Consider the following 16,045-nt stretch of genomic DNA (forward strand, 5'->3'; position numbering starts at 1 on the left):
TTTGTTTACCTTCTTGACTTCAATTAATTTTAGTTTGGTGCACCAAAGCAAGTTATTTTTTTAATTATAATATTTTCAAGCGAATGTCGGGCTACTAAAATAGAATCTGTGCGACTTTAATGTAGGACTTCTAATGACTTCCTCGGTACTTCAAGTGCTTGTTTTGATTTCGGTGCTCGTCATCTGTTACATCTGTGTAACAGAATGCAAACTTACCGTGGCCATGCCGTGTTGACATTGACATTTGAGGATCGTCGTATTATTGGTAACTTATTTTTTTTCAGCTGATTTTTGGTGTAGATCCTTGTGCGTGTGGAATGTTTTTCGTTGAGTTTGATTAATTCATTTGGTTTAAGCTACCGTTCATTGGAGAGTATTTGGGTTATTAATCCTAATTTTGGATTTATGCCCATGTTTCGAATAATTTCGTGGTATTAAATGAAGTTATGCCTTTTCTTCGATTTGATTAATTTTAAATGCAGGCCTGGAGTGACCGAGAATTTCATTAGGAAAGTTTTCAAGCTTCTTTCAAAATAGTTGTCTTAAGATTTTAAATCTTCAATTGCCCTACGTTTGTTTATTTTCAAAACATTTACTGCATCCTGGCAATTTGAGTCAGTGTTAAAATAATTTATTTTCAATTAATATCCTTAATTAATTCTTCTGAATGGTGTGCACGTTCATTGTGCGGTGGTAATTCATTTGTTATTTTGTTTGAGGTCGAAAATTTTTAATTTATTTTCCTAATTAAATTTAGTTTGATCAATTTATTTTGAGTTATTATTTCAGCCAATTAATTAAGTAACTTATTTTAAGATGATTCGCTAGACCTCTTGTGTCCAGAGCTTCCACAGTGTGCGACGGCCTATTGATTGGGATAATCGTAAGTAGTCCTTTACTTATTTTATCCCTGGTCGTGCTAACACTCTTGACCTTTTCCTTAAGTTGTGAGATACTTGCTTGGTCCGTGTACGGTTCATGGTAGTAATTGTAGGAATGATTCAGCCAAAAGAAGATGATTTAATAAAGGTGATGATTTAATAAAGTTAATGAACTCAATTATTTGATTGCTTTGATTTAATAAAATTTAATTTGATTATTTAATTGATGTAATTTAACTTGATTTGTACAGGGTAACACAAGTCAACTATTTTTGGAATATAATGTTAGTAATTTAATAATGAAACCCAATGTGAGGTAAATAAAATGAAATGATATGTAATGATTAATGTCTGTAAAGTTTCTGTTATAACCAAGCCGTAAAGATTGATCCTAAAATTATGTAAATTAAGTTTCAACCCCTCAATATGTACTTTTTGTAGGAGTTTGAGATTAAGAGAGTGTTGTTTTATGTCAGTTATTTAATGAGTGAAATTAAATTTTAAATAAACCGACTTGATAAATTTAATAAATGAAGCACTTGTGCTAGTTCCAAGTAAATGTTATAACTTATTTAGTTTAATATTAGTATTGAAAAGGTGGATTTTCAATTTTACTTATCTATTATTCTTGGTTCAATATGGACTTAAAAATGAAATTCTTAAATTTAAATCTAACTTCTTGTGCAAGATTTTTAAAGAACAGGTCGCATCAAAGGTGAGTGTTTCATTAAAAGTGACGCCAAGATATTGAATTTCATCTCTTTCTTTAAGAGAACTAATCTTAAAATTTTCGTGAATATCGAGAACTCCATCTACGAGGTTCCCCTTCTCAATACACATTTGTTGGCATTTATCTGTAAACCGATTTCCTGGAACAACGTGATAGCAGCTCGAGTTGACACGTATTGCTTCCTTATTTTTGCCAACAATAACCGTGTTATCGATGAAACCCATAATACTAAGAGGGGGCAATTCTGCAGAAACTGATTTGTCGTAATCTTGTAGTAGGTTTTCTTCTGTAATCTCATCAAAAATGAAATCTGTGGAAATGCTGGCGATAATGGTGATCCCTGCATAAGCCCTCTTAACAAGTGAATTTGCTTCGTTTTACCCTTAGTAGTTCCAATCTGTGTTGTATTGACAGTCAGTAGATCAATAATTATCAGTTTAGATGGAAATAGTTCAGCAGCTAGTGTTAGACTTAGTTGCTTATGTCTGATGTTGTCGAAGGCTTTTGAAATGTCTAAAATCACAATAACATCTTACTTATCTGTCTTGAGGAGTCCTCCGAGAATGGAAGTATTCGTAAGGCATCCTGGCTGGTCATTAAAGCCTCTGTGGTGTTCGCTGAAAGTTACAAAGGAATGCAAATGCTGATCTAACACCCCCTTTCAATAACACATCTAATTACCGAACAGACTGTTACTGGTCTCCAGTTTGACAGACATTTAACATCACCTTTTTTATGTATCAACACGGGTCTAGCTCGCTTTAGACAATGGGGTATTTTTCCTGTTGAGAGCATTCAAGTCGCAATGATTGCTGTGATATCACACTCACACCGTGTCATCCCTGATGACTCTTACTATGACACGGTTGGCACAAGGAGCGGTATCTATTGCAATTCGATGTGTTTCTATGGAAATGTCTTCATTTGACTGTGTGTTTCATCTAGCTCTACATGGTCTACGTCACTGATTTTGGAGCAGTAATCATGACTTATACTGGAATTTTCAATGGAATATAAATCAGAGTAAGTAGCAAATATTTTGGAAATATCGAAGTTGCTAGATTCAGATTTTGGATTCAGTATCCTATGCACGGCTTTCCTTCACTGATTGCAGAACTGAAACTGAGTGAGCTGATAGTCACATTTACATTTTGTTTCTTGTGTTCTCTCTTGGTTGCACGGCTCGCACGTTGTGGATTTGACGACTTGCTATGTGTTTTACCTTAATGTCAGAGACGTTTTCTCCTGGCTTCATAATATTTTGTAGCAGGGCGTTTCGGACAAAGTAAGAGATGGATAGAGTTACTCAGAAATTCCAACAACTCCCACACGAGTGTGTTGAAATCAGAATAGTTTTCACCGGAGAACTGCGTGAATTTCTTCCATTCCTTTAATTCTGACTGGAAAGTAATCTCCTCTTGAACAGGATATTGATGCTCAGTGGGAATAATATCTTCTGACTGAGATAAATGCTGATTGATGTTGGTTAACAAGGTAGTTCAATGTATTTGTGGATGAGAGCAACTAATGTGACAGTGTAATATCAATGATAAAGCCACAAAATTTAACAGTTTACTTTTTGAATTGTACGATAAGCATTCCCCATTACAAGTACTTAGAGCCAAGCATACACAAAACCTGTGGATAACATTGGCAATTAAGAAATTAATCTCTGCACGGGAGAAGGCAAAGAGGAGGCATAAAAAAATAAGTATCCTCAACACTTTGAAACCTATCGCAAAACCAAATTTGTGATAAAAGATGCCAAACCCTTTAAGTGGGGAGCTTTATACACTTCTTACAATATAATACAAAATTATTTTGATATCCTCCTGGTCAATACTATAATATATTTTATGTCCAATTAATATGAAAGTTTACACAGACAGACATATTTCGACCCAGCGTTGGGCATCCTCAGTAAGACATAAATAATGACTTAACACCAGACACACAAAATTAAACATTGCTTAAAAAGTTTTTTCTTAAAAAGCATGATGAAAATAACTGTGAGATGGTGGTCGTTAAAACAGTCTTGAGCTGGAGATCTTTTTGTTTCAATGATTTTGTTGTCCCTTGGTGTGGTTCAACTAATATCTGTAAACTGTTGGCTTAGTTGTTATGATCCGACATGGGCTGATATACATAAGCATTATTGAAGTTGAACCGTATGATTTTTAGTCTGTAAAATGGATAATACAAATCGAATTACCGCGAAACAAATTTTCGCTATTACTGCTTAGTACGATCACATTTTTCCTAGCCCTGAAAATGTTATTTTCATTCTTTGTGAAAGAAACATGATTTCCAACTCGGGTAAGAGCCGTCACCACAGTTGAGTGATTACAGAAAAAGGCCTTAAATTCCTGAACTTCACAGGATAAGTTGCACCTTCAGGGAGCAAACCGTTGGCCACAGGAATGTTCAGTTTTGCTTGCCGGTTAGCAACGAGATTGCTGAATAACACAGTGAGCCAGTTTGTGCTTGTATTTTGCATTCCATTCAGAAGTTAGAAATGTATTTTGTGTTGAGTGGTACAGTGAAGTTTTGTTGCGTGACACGGTAGCCTATATATGGATCAGGAATATAATCGTATGAAACTGACTAGTGTGGTGCATATTTGTCTTGTTATAGCCTAATTATGGATACAAAGAAAGTCATGAAATTCCTTCTTAATGAAGAAAAATTTAAAATCTGTCAGAAACTGGACTGGCGTCAGCATCATAAAGCATGCAGACGTCACGAATGCTGAAACCACACCTTCGAGTTTTGATGGATCGGATGAATGTAAAACACATTCTGAGTTGATTAATACTGAATGAACAAGAGGGAAAGCCAGAAAATCTGGTGCAGCTAATGCCTGATAATATTTTTCAACATTTTAGTTTTTGTGATATTAATTACGGATTTCATAACACTCTTAATTCCTCCAGGTCATACTTTAGTATTTTACTATACTTTCACTGCTTGTCCAATGGTACAGTCACTTCCCTGGGTTACATCGAAAGCCAGTGCTGTTAGTTTTAACACACTGAAAACTTCTTAAGCTTTTCTCTTTATTTGAAGGTCACTAACCTTCTTAATGGAATCTCGAATCTTATCTCTATTTTCTTCACAAGTATTAGCCCATTTTTAATGTAAGATTGAAGGCAGTCAGACAATGCATTCCATCGAACTTCCTGAAGCAGGATTAATGATTGTCCTCATTCACTCCTAAATTTTGCATGATTATTGCAGAAGTATCATTATAAAATGAAAGAAAAATTCCACCTAATCAATACATTTATTTTCTTGTAAAATATTACAATCTACGACCAGTTTTGACCCTTCATAGGTCATCCTCAGCTATATCAGAATCACATTTGCATTTCTATCTAGATAGATAGAACTATGAAGGGTTGAAACCGGTCCTTCTTTCCTTTTATGACGATTGGAAAATATCAATACGGAAAATGAAATTCTAAATCAAGATATTGCAGAAGTATTCCACAATTTCTACTACATGTTTTTTTTATGTTTGAGGTGTCCATGATAAGATCCTGGAAGAGAAGATTCAAAATATGTGCAGAGTACCCATATGTAATTACATCAATAACTTCCCTTTCTTTCAAACCATTCCTCATTTTTGCCATATTGCTTACATTGTCTGTAATGAAGCTCCTCACATTATACTTTAATTCGCTCTCACAATTTTTCGCTGAATTTATTGCAAGTTCAATTAAAGAGAGAGAGAGAGAGAGAGAGAGAGAGAGAGAGAGAGAGAGAGAGAGAGTGTGTGTGTTGCCCAGATGTATCAACTGTGTCGAACAAACGTACGTCCCAGTTTTCGATGGTCACTATAACACACACAAAGGGCTTATAATACACACGACCATACATCAAACACAAATCCGAGAAACACACATCTTTCTCACTTTGACAAATTTCTTCAAGAAATGGTCCTGCTACTGCAGCAAATAATAGAGGAGTATAGCCAGGTCGCAACATGCTTACGACTCTTCTGAATTCACAATTAAGTATTTATTTATTTTCCACCTAGTCGATACAATGATTGCTCAATGCAATTTTATGGTTAAAAGTGGTACATGTTTCGTATATTATCAACATCTTCAGCCACATAACACTGTTTAGATGAAAAATATATAAATTGACAAAGTAATGCTTTAGAGGAAGGACACTTGATAATATACTAAACATGTACCACTTTTAACCATTAAATTGCCTTAAGTAATCATTGTATCGACTAGGTGGAAAATAATTCTGAATAATTAATGCAGTGGAAGGAACTATTTGTAGCATAACAGAATTTTGCAACCTGTTTATATAAGTCCTTTATTTATTTTTCTCTAGTTCAGACAACAAAGTGACTAATTTGACTTTGCTTAATTTTTAGAGATGGTCCCTCAGTGGATAACTCTGATTTGTAACTAATGATCTCTTATGTTTTGACGCTGAAGGTGAAACTACTGGATCTGTCTCTGAATTTTGATCTTCATTGTCAGATGTTGCAGTATCAACAATTTTTCTTGATTATCTTTTGTGCTGTTACATTTCTTTAACTTCATATGTAACTTCATTCTAGCAACTAATCCCTGCATTTCTGAACTGCATAATTTGCATTTAGCTTTAATGCCCTTTCCACTTGAAGTGGATAGTTTTTTAAATCCTCCCCATACTAGAGCCAGCTTACAGCCTGGATTACTCATTTTAAGTTAAAATTTCTTGCAACACTTTTACAAGTACAGTACAGTACAGTACAGTACAACACACTCAATACAGAGACTCTTTTATTAGAAAATTACTACTTAATTCTATCTCAAATGAACTAGGAGACAAAGTAAATAAAAACATTTGGGAAATGAGTTGGAACAGCCTACCACTTCCTAAATTATTACAAATACTTCACAGGTGTAAATTAATGTTATTTCCACATAAATGTTACATGTACATCATCTAATGCAGCTTAGCTTCACTTTTCACTTCAAAAAGCAGTTAAGTTTCAATTCTCAATCAATACTCGTGCATTAAAGTCAACCGCAGTATCGTTCTCAAATGCGATTTTATTTGACGGAAATAAATATCACAAGCGAACACGTTCGCTTCCTTGTGTAAATTACTTTATTGTCACTGTAAGTGACAACACACAACACTACAACACTTAATAGCGGAGTACCCTGAAGTCGATTCTGACAAGTACAGATATCAACAACATTGACTCGCACACTGTAATATACACTCTCTTGAACTCGCCGCCTCACTCACTGATGGCTCGATATATATACTGTTCAATCAACCGTCTAGAATTATTGATTTCTGGAAGGGTTCTTACAACACTAATGGAACAATTGAACATCGATCAACCAGCTAGTTGAATGGAGTACTCCAGTAAAGGATCCATCTAGAAGTTTCCTTACCATTTACAAATACACATGGAAATCTCTCTAACATTCCTAATGTCTCTACATGTATCTGGATAATAAACCTTACAGTAAGTTTCCAGAACCCTTCATATATACCAAATTATAGTAGAATAAATCTAATATACGAATATTATAGAGTTTTCTACCACTTTCGACTATATAGATTTTGAGGTTAAACTTATACACAATACGTATTTGAGGTTATACAAATTTTATAATACATATTTACAGGGAAACCATGTATCAGACATATATAACATTTAATAAAATATAATTTAGCATTTAATAAAATATAACCAAAATACCAAACACGTTTGTCTCTCTTAGTCCTCACTATTCAATTAATTTAATTACACTTAAGACTACCTCAATCACACTGTCCTCTCGTTCGCGCTGTTGCAGTACACATTTCACAGCCAGATAGTTCGATCGGCGGCCACCACCTTTCCACGGGCGATCCGCTGGGTCTGGCTGACGGTGTCCTTGTTCCCGGTGGCAATAATCCGCAGGTCCTCGCGTGGCAGTCAAAGCTCCACCGACTTTCCCCTCATTCGCACCTTTGTGTTCTGTCAGGGCCCACGCGTCTTCATAGTCCAGTGGTGTGACGCACGGGAGAGGCTCACACGTCGCGGACTTGGCCCTGTTGAGTCTCCTCTTTTTCCAGGGTGCTGAATTCAATGTTCCTACTGGCATATGGTTTCATGCGAGGATTAGTGTCCTGGTCAGGTGGCACCCTCGTTTGTTGGTTCGCACCCCATTGGTTCTCCATCTCCTTGAGGGGGTCCCCCTGGCCGTGTTGCCATCGCTATAATGATCCCGTTGTCCCGTGGAGTTGCCATCTTCACGACGCCGGAGCCGCCATCAGTGCTTGCAAGCTTCACCCGTCTCTCCAGAGCTGTCGTACTTTCACATAGAGCACTCGCTTTTTCCGCTGGGCCTTGAACTACGGACTCCACAACCACAAACATCACTGTGGACTGTTTCCCGTCTGGTTCGTTGTTGTCCTGCACGACGTCAGTGATCAGCTCGGTGTTTTGAGAGAACGCACTTCGTTGTCCAAAGAATTTATTTGATCCTTTATTTCTTGAGACTGGGCCTCGATTTTCCACTCGCGTTTTTTCAGATTGGGCCTCGATGGTTTTAGACTGGGCCTCGAATTTTTTCAGACTGGGCCTGAATCAAAGCAGTTAGTTGTGTGAACATAATGCTTACCCGGTCGTTGGTTTCTCTTTCAGAGGTGACTTCAAAGTCGAAGCTGCCTGGATCCTCCTCGTCTACCAAATCCTGACGCAGCCTCTCTTGTAGGTCCGCTTAGATTCCAGCCATCGGTAAACCTCGGGATGCCAGCGCTTTCCATAAAATCGCCATGGTCATTTGGTCGATCTTCACTGCTGAGTCTCAAAGTGTCCTGTCGCGATCGCCAATTTAGCGTCCTCACAAACGATTTTATTTGATGGAAATAAAGATCACACGAGAACACGTTCACCTCCTTGTGTAAATTACTTTATTGTCACCATAAGCCACAACACACAATTATACACATGAGCAAGTGACACTACAACACTTAATAGCGGAGTACCCTGAAGTCGATTCTTACAAGTATAGATATCAACAACACTGACTCGCGCACTGTAAAATACGCTCTCTTGAACTCAACGCCTCACTGACTGACTGCTCGATATATATACTGTTCGATCAACCATCTAGAATTATCGATTTCTGGAAGGGTTCTTACAACACACTAATGGAACACACTCGAAACATCGATCAGCGAGCTAGTCGAATGGAGTACTCCAGTAATGGATCCAGCTAGAACTTTCATTGCTGTTTACCAATACACATGGAAATCTCTCCAACATTCCTAATGTCTCTACATGTATTTGGATGATAAACTTTACAGCAAGTTCGTATATACCAAATTATAGTAGAGTTTTCTACCGCTTTCAACTATATAGATTTTGAGGTTAAACTTATACACAATACATATTTGAGGTTATACAAATTTTATAATACACATTTACAGCAAAACCCTGTATTAGTCATATTTAACATTTAATGAAAGATAATTTAACGTTTAATAAAATATAACCAAAATACCAAACACAATAATTGAAGGTTTTGCACCAGTTACAACGTCGTACCTACAACAGCAGGAACAACTATCCGACCTTTATTTTTCACTAGTTAGTTCTGACGTCCGATTCACGTGCAGGAAGAGCTCTCTGTTTCTTTGTATGTGACGGTGTTCTTGCCATGCCAGTAAATTTGCTTATTATTATAAGTTTATTTCTTGCTAATATTTAGTAATGTAGCATTATTAATTTGATAGCCTGTCTTTGGTTTGGTGTTGAGGTTGTAATTGTTGCAAGTGAAATGTTTCATATGCTTTTACTTTAAATTTTCAAGTTTATATCTCGTAGTCAACCAGTGCAAAACTGATACAGTATAACCCCGATTTCGTGTGACCTCGATTTAGCGTAAACCCCCATTTAACGGAAAAAATTGAGAGTCTGGAAAATTATTCCATAGGAGCAATGCAGTTTTATATTCGATTTAATGTAATTCACAATAGGGCAAAACCTGCATTTGGCATTAAGCAAATGAAAATTCTCAAATATTTATTTCTATTCGTAAAGTGAGATGTCAGACTCTGATTCACATCCGATCGCGGCTGTTGTAGTACAGTAGAAGAGAACCCCCGCTTGAATGGCAATGTTATCATGCCCTTAGGAAAATTCCTATATTAATCTGTGCAATATTCCTTGGTTACAATGAGAACTCTTACTGATTCATCCATTATTACAGGCTGCTAAAATAAGTGCAATGGTAAGCCTTTTAATGTTAATTTTGTTAATACTTCCACTATTATATCTCATCACATTGTACTTTTAAACCATCATTGTTATTTTTAATGTTATTTTACTTCAAATCTCTTCAAGATTTTAAAATTCATTTCATTATTACATGTTATTTAGACGCTTAATTTTAATTTAAGGTTAAGACTATGGCTGATGATGCCTTCAGGGAAGGCGAAACATGTACCACTATTAGTTAACAAATTTATGTAAATCATCCAAGACGATTTTGTATTGATTAGGTGGTCTAATAAATAACTTAATGTTGTTATTTCAATCAAATATCATCAATACGGACCAAAAATGATATTTATTACATGCAAGGACAGCAATCCCCTATCTTCTTTTCTTTTGATCCAATCCCGAATCCAGCATTTCCTGGAATTTTTTTCTTCCTTTTTACCACTGTACAACATATAATTGCAGCTAAAGCAGCAAGTTGTGCTTTGTTTTTGGAGCCATACTCTCAAACACACTGTAAGTTGAACAGCTGATTCTTAGTTTAAAATTTATTGCTAGATGGTAGCACATACACATATTAGTTCAGAAGAGAGTTCATAGATGGCCATTCTGATGCTTCCATGGATTTTTTAAAATAATTTTACCGTGAGCAACACAACTTGTTTTCACCAAATTTTTATAAAATTAATTGTACAAGAAATTTTACGAAACATTTGACCGTGAGCAATAGGCATTAGACAGGACCGTACCACAATATTCTATCATAAGATAGTGGATTAGTGTCATGATAGTGTCAAATTTAGAATAAATTTCAGTTTCTGAAAGAAACTGAAGTGTTGCGTTTTTTCTGCCGCTCAGTGTATATGCACCAAAGTCAGAAGAAAAGTCATATTATGCAATATTAAAGTCCAAACATTCGCTATTAAATCCAAAATCTTCAAAATATGCATTATGCATGAATTTTCTCCTAAAATGGCCAAAACATGCAAACATGTAGGGAAAAAGAACAATTATTTGGAATCGTTAAGCCATAAAACGAATTAGGTTATTTGCAAAGTTTGAGAAGTGTAACCAGCTTATTTAGAAACATGCATCTGCATGGAAATCTGGGCTCTAATTATTACTTATTCGTAATATCACCAACTCTCAATCACTGACAAGTTCACACAACGTAAACGATACTGTACATATATACATATGATTTAAAGTGATTTGATAGAATGTGAGCATGTTTTTGTAAAACGAAACATGTCATTCATTGTTTAATATTGTGTTTTCGACAGACTGAAAAACCTTATTGTTATGTTAATCAAATCAACATTATAAAATATGGCTTCCTTCTTAAATTTCCAACTGTTCACAACATTTCATAGAATTTACATTTAATTTTAGCATTAATGAATATATCAGGCTATTTATTTATTATTTTATGAAATTAATCCCAGTAACGCATACAAATTCTATGCTAGGCATTTCCATACTTACCTTTTCTGTACAATAAAAGTTAATTTCAGTGCTGTAATTCATACTGGACGTACACTGATCACCATCAGTCAGCCTTATTGTCAGTCTTTTGCTCTTTAAGTCATTGTTTGGCCCTAAAGAGAGAAAAATAAACCTTATTTAACATGTTAACAGAAATATATACCTTACAGAGCAAGGAAAAGCCACTGAAGTGCCTACCAAACTTCTTCACACCAACCATTACCTGTGGATGGAGACAAGGGAGGAAAAAATATGTAAGCAAGATCCAGACAGCTAAAATTGTCAGAACCAGAAGATTTAAAAAAAAAAAGCAGACACAATCAAAAATCACAAACAAACCACAGTACAAACCAAGGTCAAAAGACTGACAATGGGACGGGACGCGTGATCGGAGAGAATGAAGAAGTACTGGGCTGACAGAAAACTAAAAAACCCTTTTTATAAAAATGACCAATGAAGGAAATAAATAAATAAATGTTATTGATGGTACAAGGAACTCTGAAACTTGGGCAGTAGCAATGACTGGGAATTAAAAGAAATGTATTACAGAACTATTTAAAATAGTTATATTTGAATCCGCCTTGTCAATACACTTATTGATGAAAGAAAACTATTTATTTAACCATACATGTTTCGGGAAGTGCAGGGGCAAAAAAATATACAGTAAACAAACAGTATCCGGGTTTGTGGGATATAGTGGAGGATGGGGGGAGGGGGGTATGTACATCAAAACTTTAAAAAAGGCCACAAGATGGTAAGTTTTTTATGCTCTCTCATCGAATTTTGCAACAGAAGTAAAGATTGACAATTTACTAACTTAAATGCAGTAAAATGGTTTTTTTTCAATTTATTCAATACTGTACAATAAAACTTCTGCCAAAGGAACAATATTATACATGTAAGCTGCCTGCTGTCATTTCTTGATGGATACAGTACTTTTGCATCCATCTCTTGGCACAGGCCAGAGTAAAGTGTAGCTTCTACTGAAATCCCAGTATCATCCATGGCTGTGACAATATGGAAGCTGCTGGGGTATGGGTGGTGCTGATTAATGACATTCAGAGCACAACCAGTGTGTCCGAGTGTCATGAAAGGTGTTGCTCATAGGGTTAGTTGTGCTACAATCGCACTGTCTGGCCCAGTGAGGAAAGCAATGGCAAACTACCTCACTCCTCATCTTGCCTTGTACACCTCATTTTGGTACTGCCATTGGTTTTTGTGGTTTCCCTATAACGGCATAGCCTTTGGTGATGCTATTTGAGGATCCAACCAGCCTCTGGGCTGATGACCTAACAGACATTACAAATAAAAAGAAATATGGCGCGATTATTCAATTAAAACTATTTAGTATTTGACTATACACTAAAAAACTAATAGACACTAAAGAGACTGCCAGACTGATGAATGCACGTGGCAAGCGGATGAATCATACCTCACTGTCTATGACCTTACCAAAAAAAATATAGCCCTGATACCCTTCGTCATAGCACAGGCAAAGTCACCACTATTTGCTGTGACGCCATACAAATCAACAGCCGGAACGAAGGACATTTTGTGCATATTTTTGCTAATAATTTTGGTAATGGTTAAAGAAAATAAAGAAAAGAATTATCTGATAAGACAACAGGGCTTGTACAAATGGCTTTTTCTAAATAATTACTGTAATTCCTAGTTTCAGCCAGCTAAAATGGAATAAAAATGTAATATTTTCTCCAAAAAGTTGTTGATGATGATGATGCTTGTTTAAAGTGCCCTAACATCTATGGTCATTGGCCCTCTCTAAAAAGTGCCCCCCCCCCGGCTCACCCCCCTTAATCGTCGCTACTGAACTTGGGTGTTCAGAGGTGGGTTCACCTTTATCACAAGAGGGAAGGGCTGACAGTAGATTGCCTGGCCTTTGTAGACCACATGCACCGACTGTAAATTTTGGTACAAGGAAGATAGGGTCAATGTCCACAGTTTGAAAATGTGATTTTTTAAAAGATTTAGCAAATTATCTGTCCAAGGGAAGAGCCTGTAGCAAAGGGCAATGTTTGTGAGGTAAGTAGTAGCTTCATTTACACCTCAGTTTATACCACCTGCCGTACCATGCTTCAGGCAGAATTCATGTGTAATGTATAAGAAGCAGTTCTAAGTACATCACTGCACTGGAGCTGAACACAACATTTCACTGCAGCTTTCTTGTGGTGCCCACTCAAACTTTGTGCGCACTTCTCAAATATCTCAGACTGAGCCAGTATGGGAACAAGTGGCCAGCCTACGTCACTGTTGCACCAGGATATAAAAGGAGGGAAGCAAGCCAAGCAGGCAGATTGCCACTACATGGAGAACCCTGAGGTCAAACTATGGAACAACCAAATGGGTACTGTGGAATTATAGGGACATACTGAGGAGTTCATCTCTGTTCTCTCAAACTTCACTTACCTTTGCAAAATTAGCAAGACCAATCTTAGACTCTACTCACACAGCAGGGATAGTTAAAGTACGGATGTATGCTGATAGACTCAACATTGCACTTCAGTTACCATACATACATCATTATAGACCGTTACAGCTGCCTCTGTGGATCAGTGGTAGAGTGTCGGCCTCTGGATCCCAAGATAGCGGGTTCAAACCCGGCAGAGGCAGTCCGATTTTTGAAGGGCGGAAAAAAGTCCATTTGACACTCCATGTCGTACGATGTCGGCATGTAAAAGATCCTCTGGTGACACATTTGGTGTTTACCCGACAAAATTCATTAAATCTCAGCCATAGACGCCCAAGAGAGTTTCGGTTTACTCGGTCTGCCATCTAGTGGGCCTAGAGTAAAACGGAACGTCGAAATTGACGAGCAGACAGCCAGATGGTGTCAAATTGAAATGTCTGCACACGGTAGCTGAGGCAATACGATTATTATTTTATTATAGACTGTTACGCCTTTCAGCGTTCAGTCTGCAAGCCTCTGTGAGTTTACTAAACACTGCCACAATCCTCTGTTTGCAACTAGTGCTGTGGCCTCATTTATGACTATACCTCTTATCTTTAAATTGTTAGAAAACGAGTCTAACCATCGTCATCTTGGTCTCTCTCTACTTTTCTTACCCACCATAACAGAGTCCATTATTCTCCTAGGTAACCTATCTTCCTCCATTCACCTCACATGACCCCCAACTCCGAAGCCTGTTTATACATACAGATTCACCCATCGAGTTCATTCATAACATAGCCTTTATCTCCTCATGTCGAGTACCCTCCTGCAATTGTTCCCACTTGTTTGTACCAGCAATCATCCTCGCTACTTTCATGTCTGATGATACAGATGTTGATTCCCATAGGGAACCTGAAATATTTGTCCCGAATGAGTAAATTTATAATGTCCAATAATGGACCACTTATATTGGTATTATACTTGCATGTCTGTTACTTCTAACTTATGAATAAGATATCCTGAGTCCACCCAGTTTTCATTCCTGTAAAGCAAAGTTGGTCTGAAACTATGTAAAGATAGTTTTGTCTGGGAGTTAACTTCCTTCTTACAGAAGATGCCTACTGTTGACCGCAACTGCGAGCTCAATGCGTTAGCTTTATTGCACATTTATTCAATCTCGCATACTATATTACCATCCTCGGAGAACACATATCCTAAATACTTGAAACTATCTACCTGTTCTAGTTTTGTATCACCAATCCGACATTCAATTCTGTTGAATTTCTTACCTACTGACAACAATTTAATCTTCTAAAGCCTAATTTTCATACCATATTCATTGCACCTATTTTCAACTTCCAAAATATTAGACTGCAGGCTTTCGGCACGATCTGCCATTAAGACCAACTAGACTGCTTACTACATTTCCACCTAACTGAATCCACCCCAGCCACTTTATAGCTTTCAGCAGATGATCCAAGTAAACTACGAACAACATAGGTGAAAGATTATAGCCCCATCTAACCCCTGTAAGTAGCCTAACAAGAACTCATTCTACCATCAATTCTCACTACAGCCCAATTGTCAACATTATTGCCTTTCATTCATTTTAATAATCTACCCTTAATCCCATAGACCCCCAGTATAGTGAACATCTTTTCCCTCAGTACCCTGTCATATGCTTTCTCTAGATCCACGAAACAAATTACCGTCTATTCCTCTCGTAGCATTTTTCAATTACCTGGCGCATACTGAAAATATGATCCTGACAGTCCCTCTGTGGTCTGAAACCACACTTGTTTTCATTCAACTTCCTCTCAACCACTGATCGCACCCTCCCTTCCATGATGCCAGTGAATGCTCTGCCTGGTATACTAATCAATGAGATACCTCAATAGTTGTTGCAATCCTTCCTCTTCCCTTGCTCATAAATGGGTGCAATTACTGCTTTTGTCCAATCTGAAGGTACCTTACCAACACTCCATGCTATTCTTACTACTCTATGAAGCCATTTCCTCCCTGCCTTCACAATATACTTCACCATTTCAGGTCTAATTTCATCTATTCTGCTGCTTTATGATAATGGAGTTAATTTACCATCCTTTCCACCTCCCCATGAGCTTGGTTGTTCACAACAGCATCATGAAGATTTCCTTTGACGATGAGAAGATTTTCAAAATATTCCCTCCACCTCTCCAGTGATTCCCTGGAATCTGTTATGAGTTAATCTGAATTACCAAAAACACTGTTCATTTCCTTTTTCCCTCCCTACCTGAGATCCTTTATTACTGTACAGGAAACCTGGT

At 37.0% G+C, this 16,045-nt stretch overlaps 1 protein-coding gene across 1 annotated transcript in view; it reads right to left on the reverse strand.

The window, feature by feature from the left end:
• The window catches only part of LOC136863290 (cation-independent mannose-6-phosphate receptor), an 84,699-nt gene that overhangs the window by 39,647 nt on the left and 29,007 nt on the right, over positions 1-16,045 (reverse strand). Inside the window, exon 3 of the mRNA XM_068226426.1 lies at positions 11,333-11,445. Within this exon, the coding sequence (XP_068082527.1) occupies positions 11,333-11,445 (113 nt within the window). The remainder of the gene's footprint in view (positions 1-11,332; positions 11,446-16,045) is intronic.

Source organism: Anabrus simplex, chromosome 1 (genome assembly GCF_040414725.1).
Source record: "Anabrus simplex isolate iqAnaSimp1 chromosome 1, ASM4041472v1, whole genome shotgun sequence".
NCBI classification, from domain to species: domain Eukaryota; kingdom Metazoa; phylum Arthropoda; class Insecta; order Orthoptera; family Tettigoniidae; genus Anabrus; species Anabrus simplex.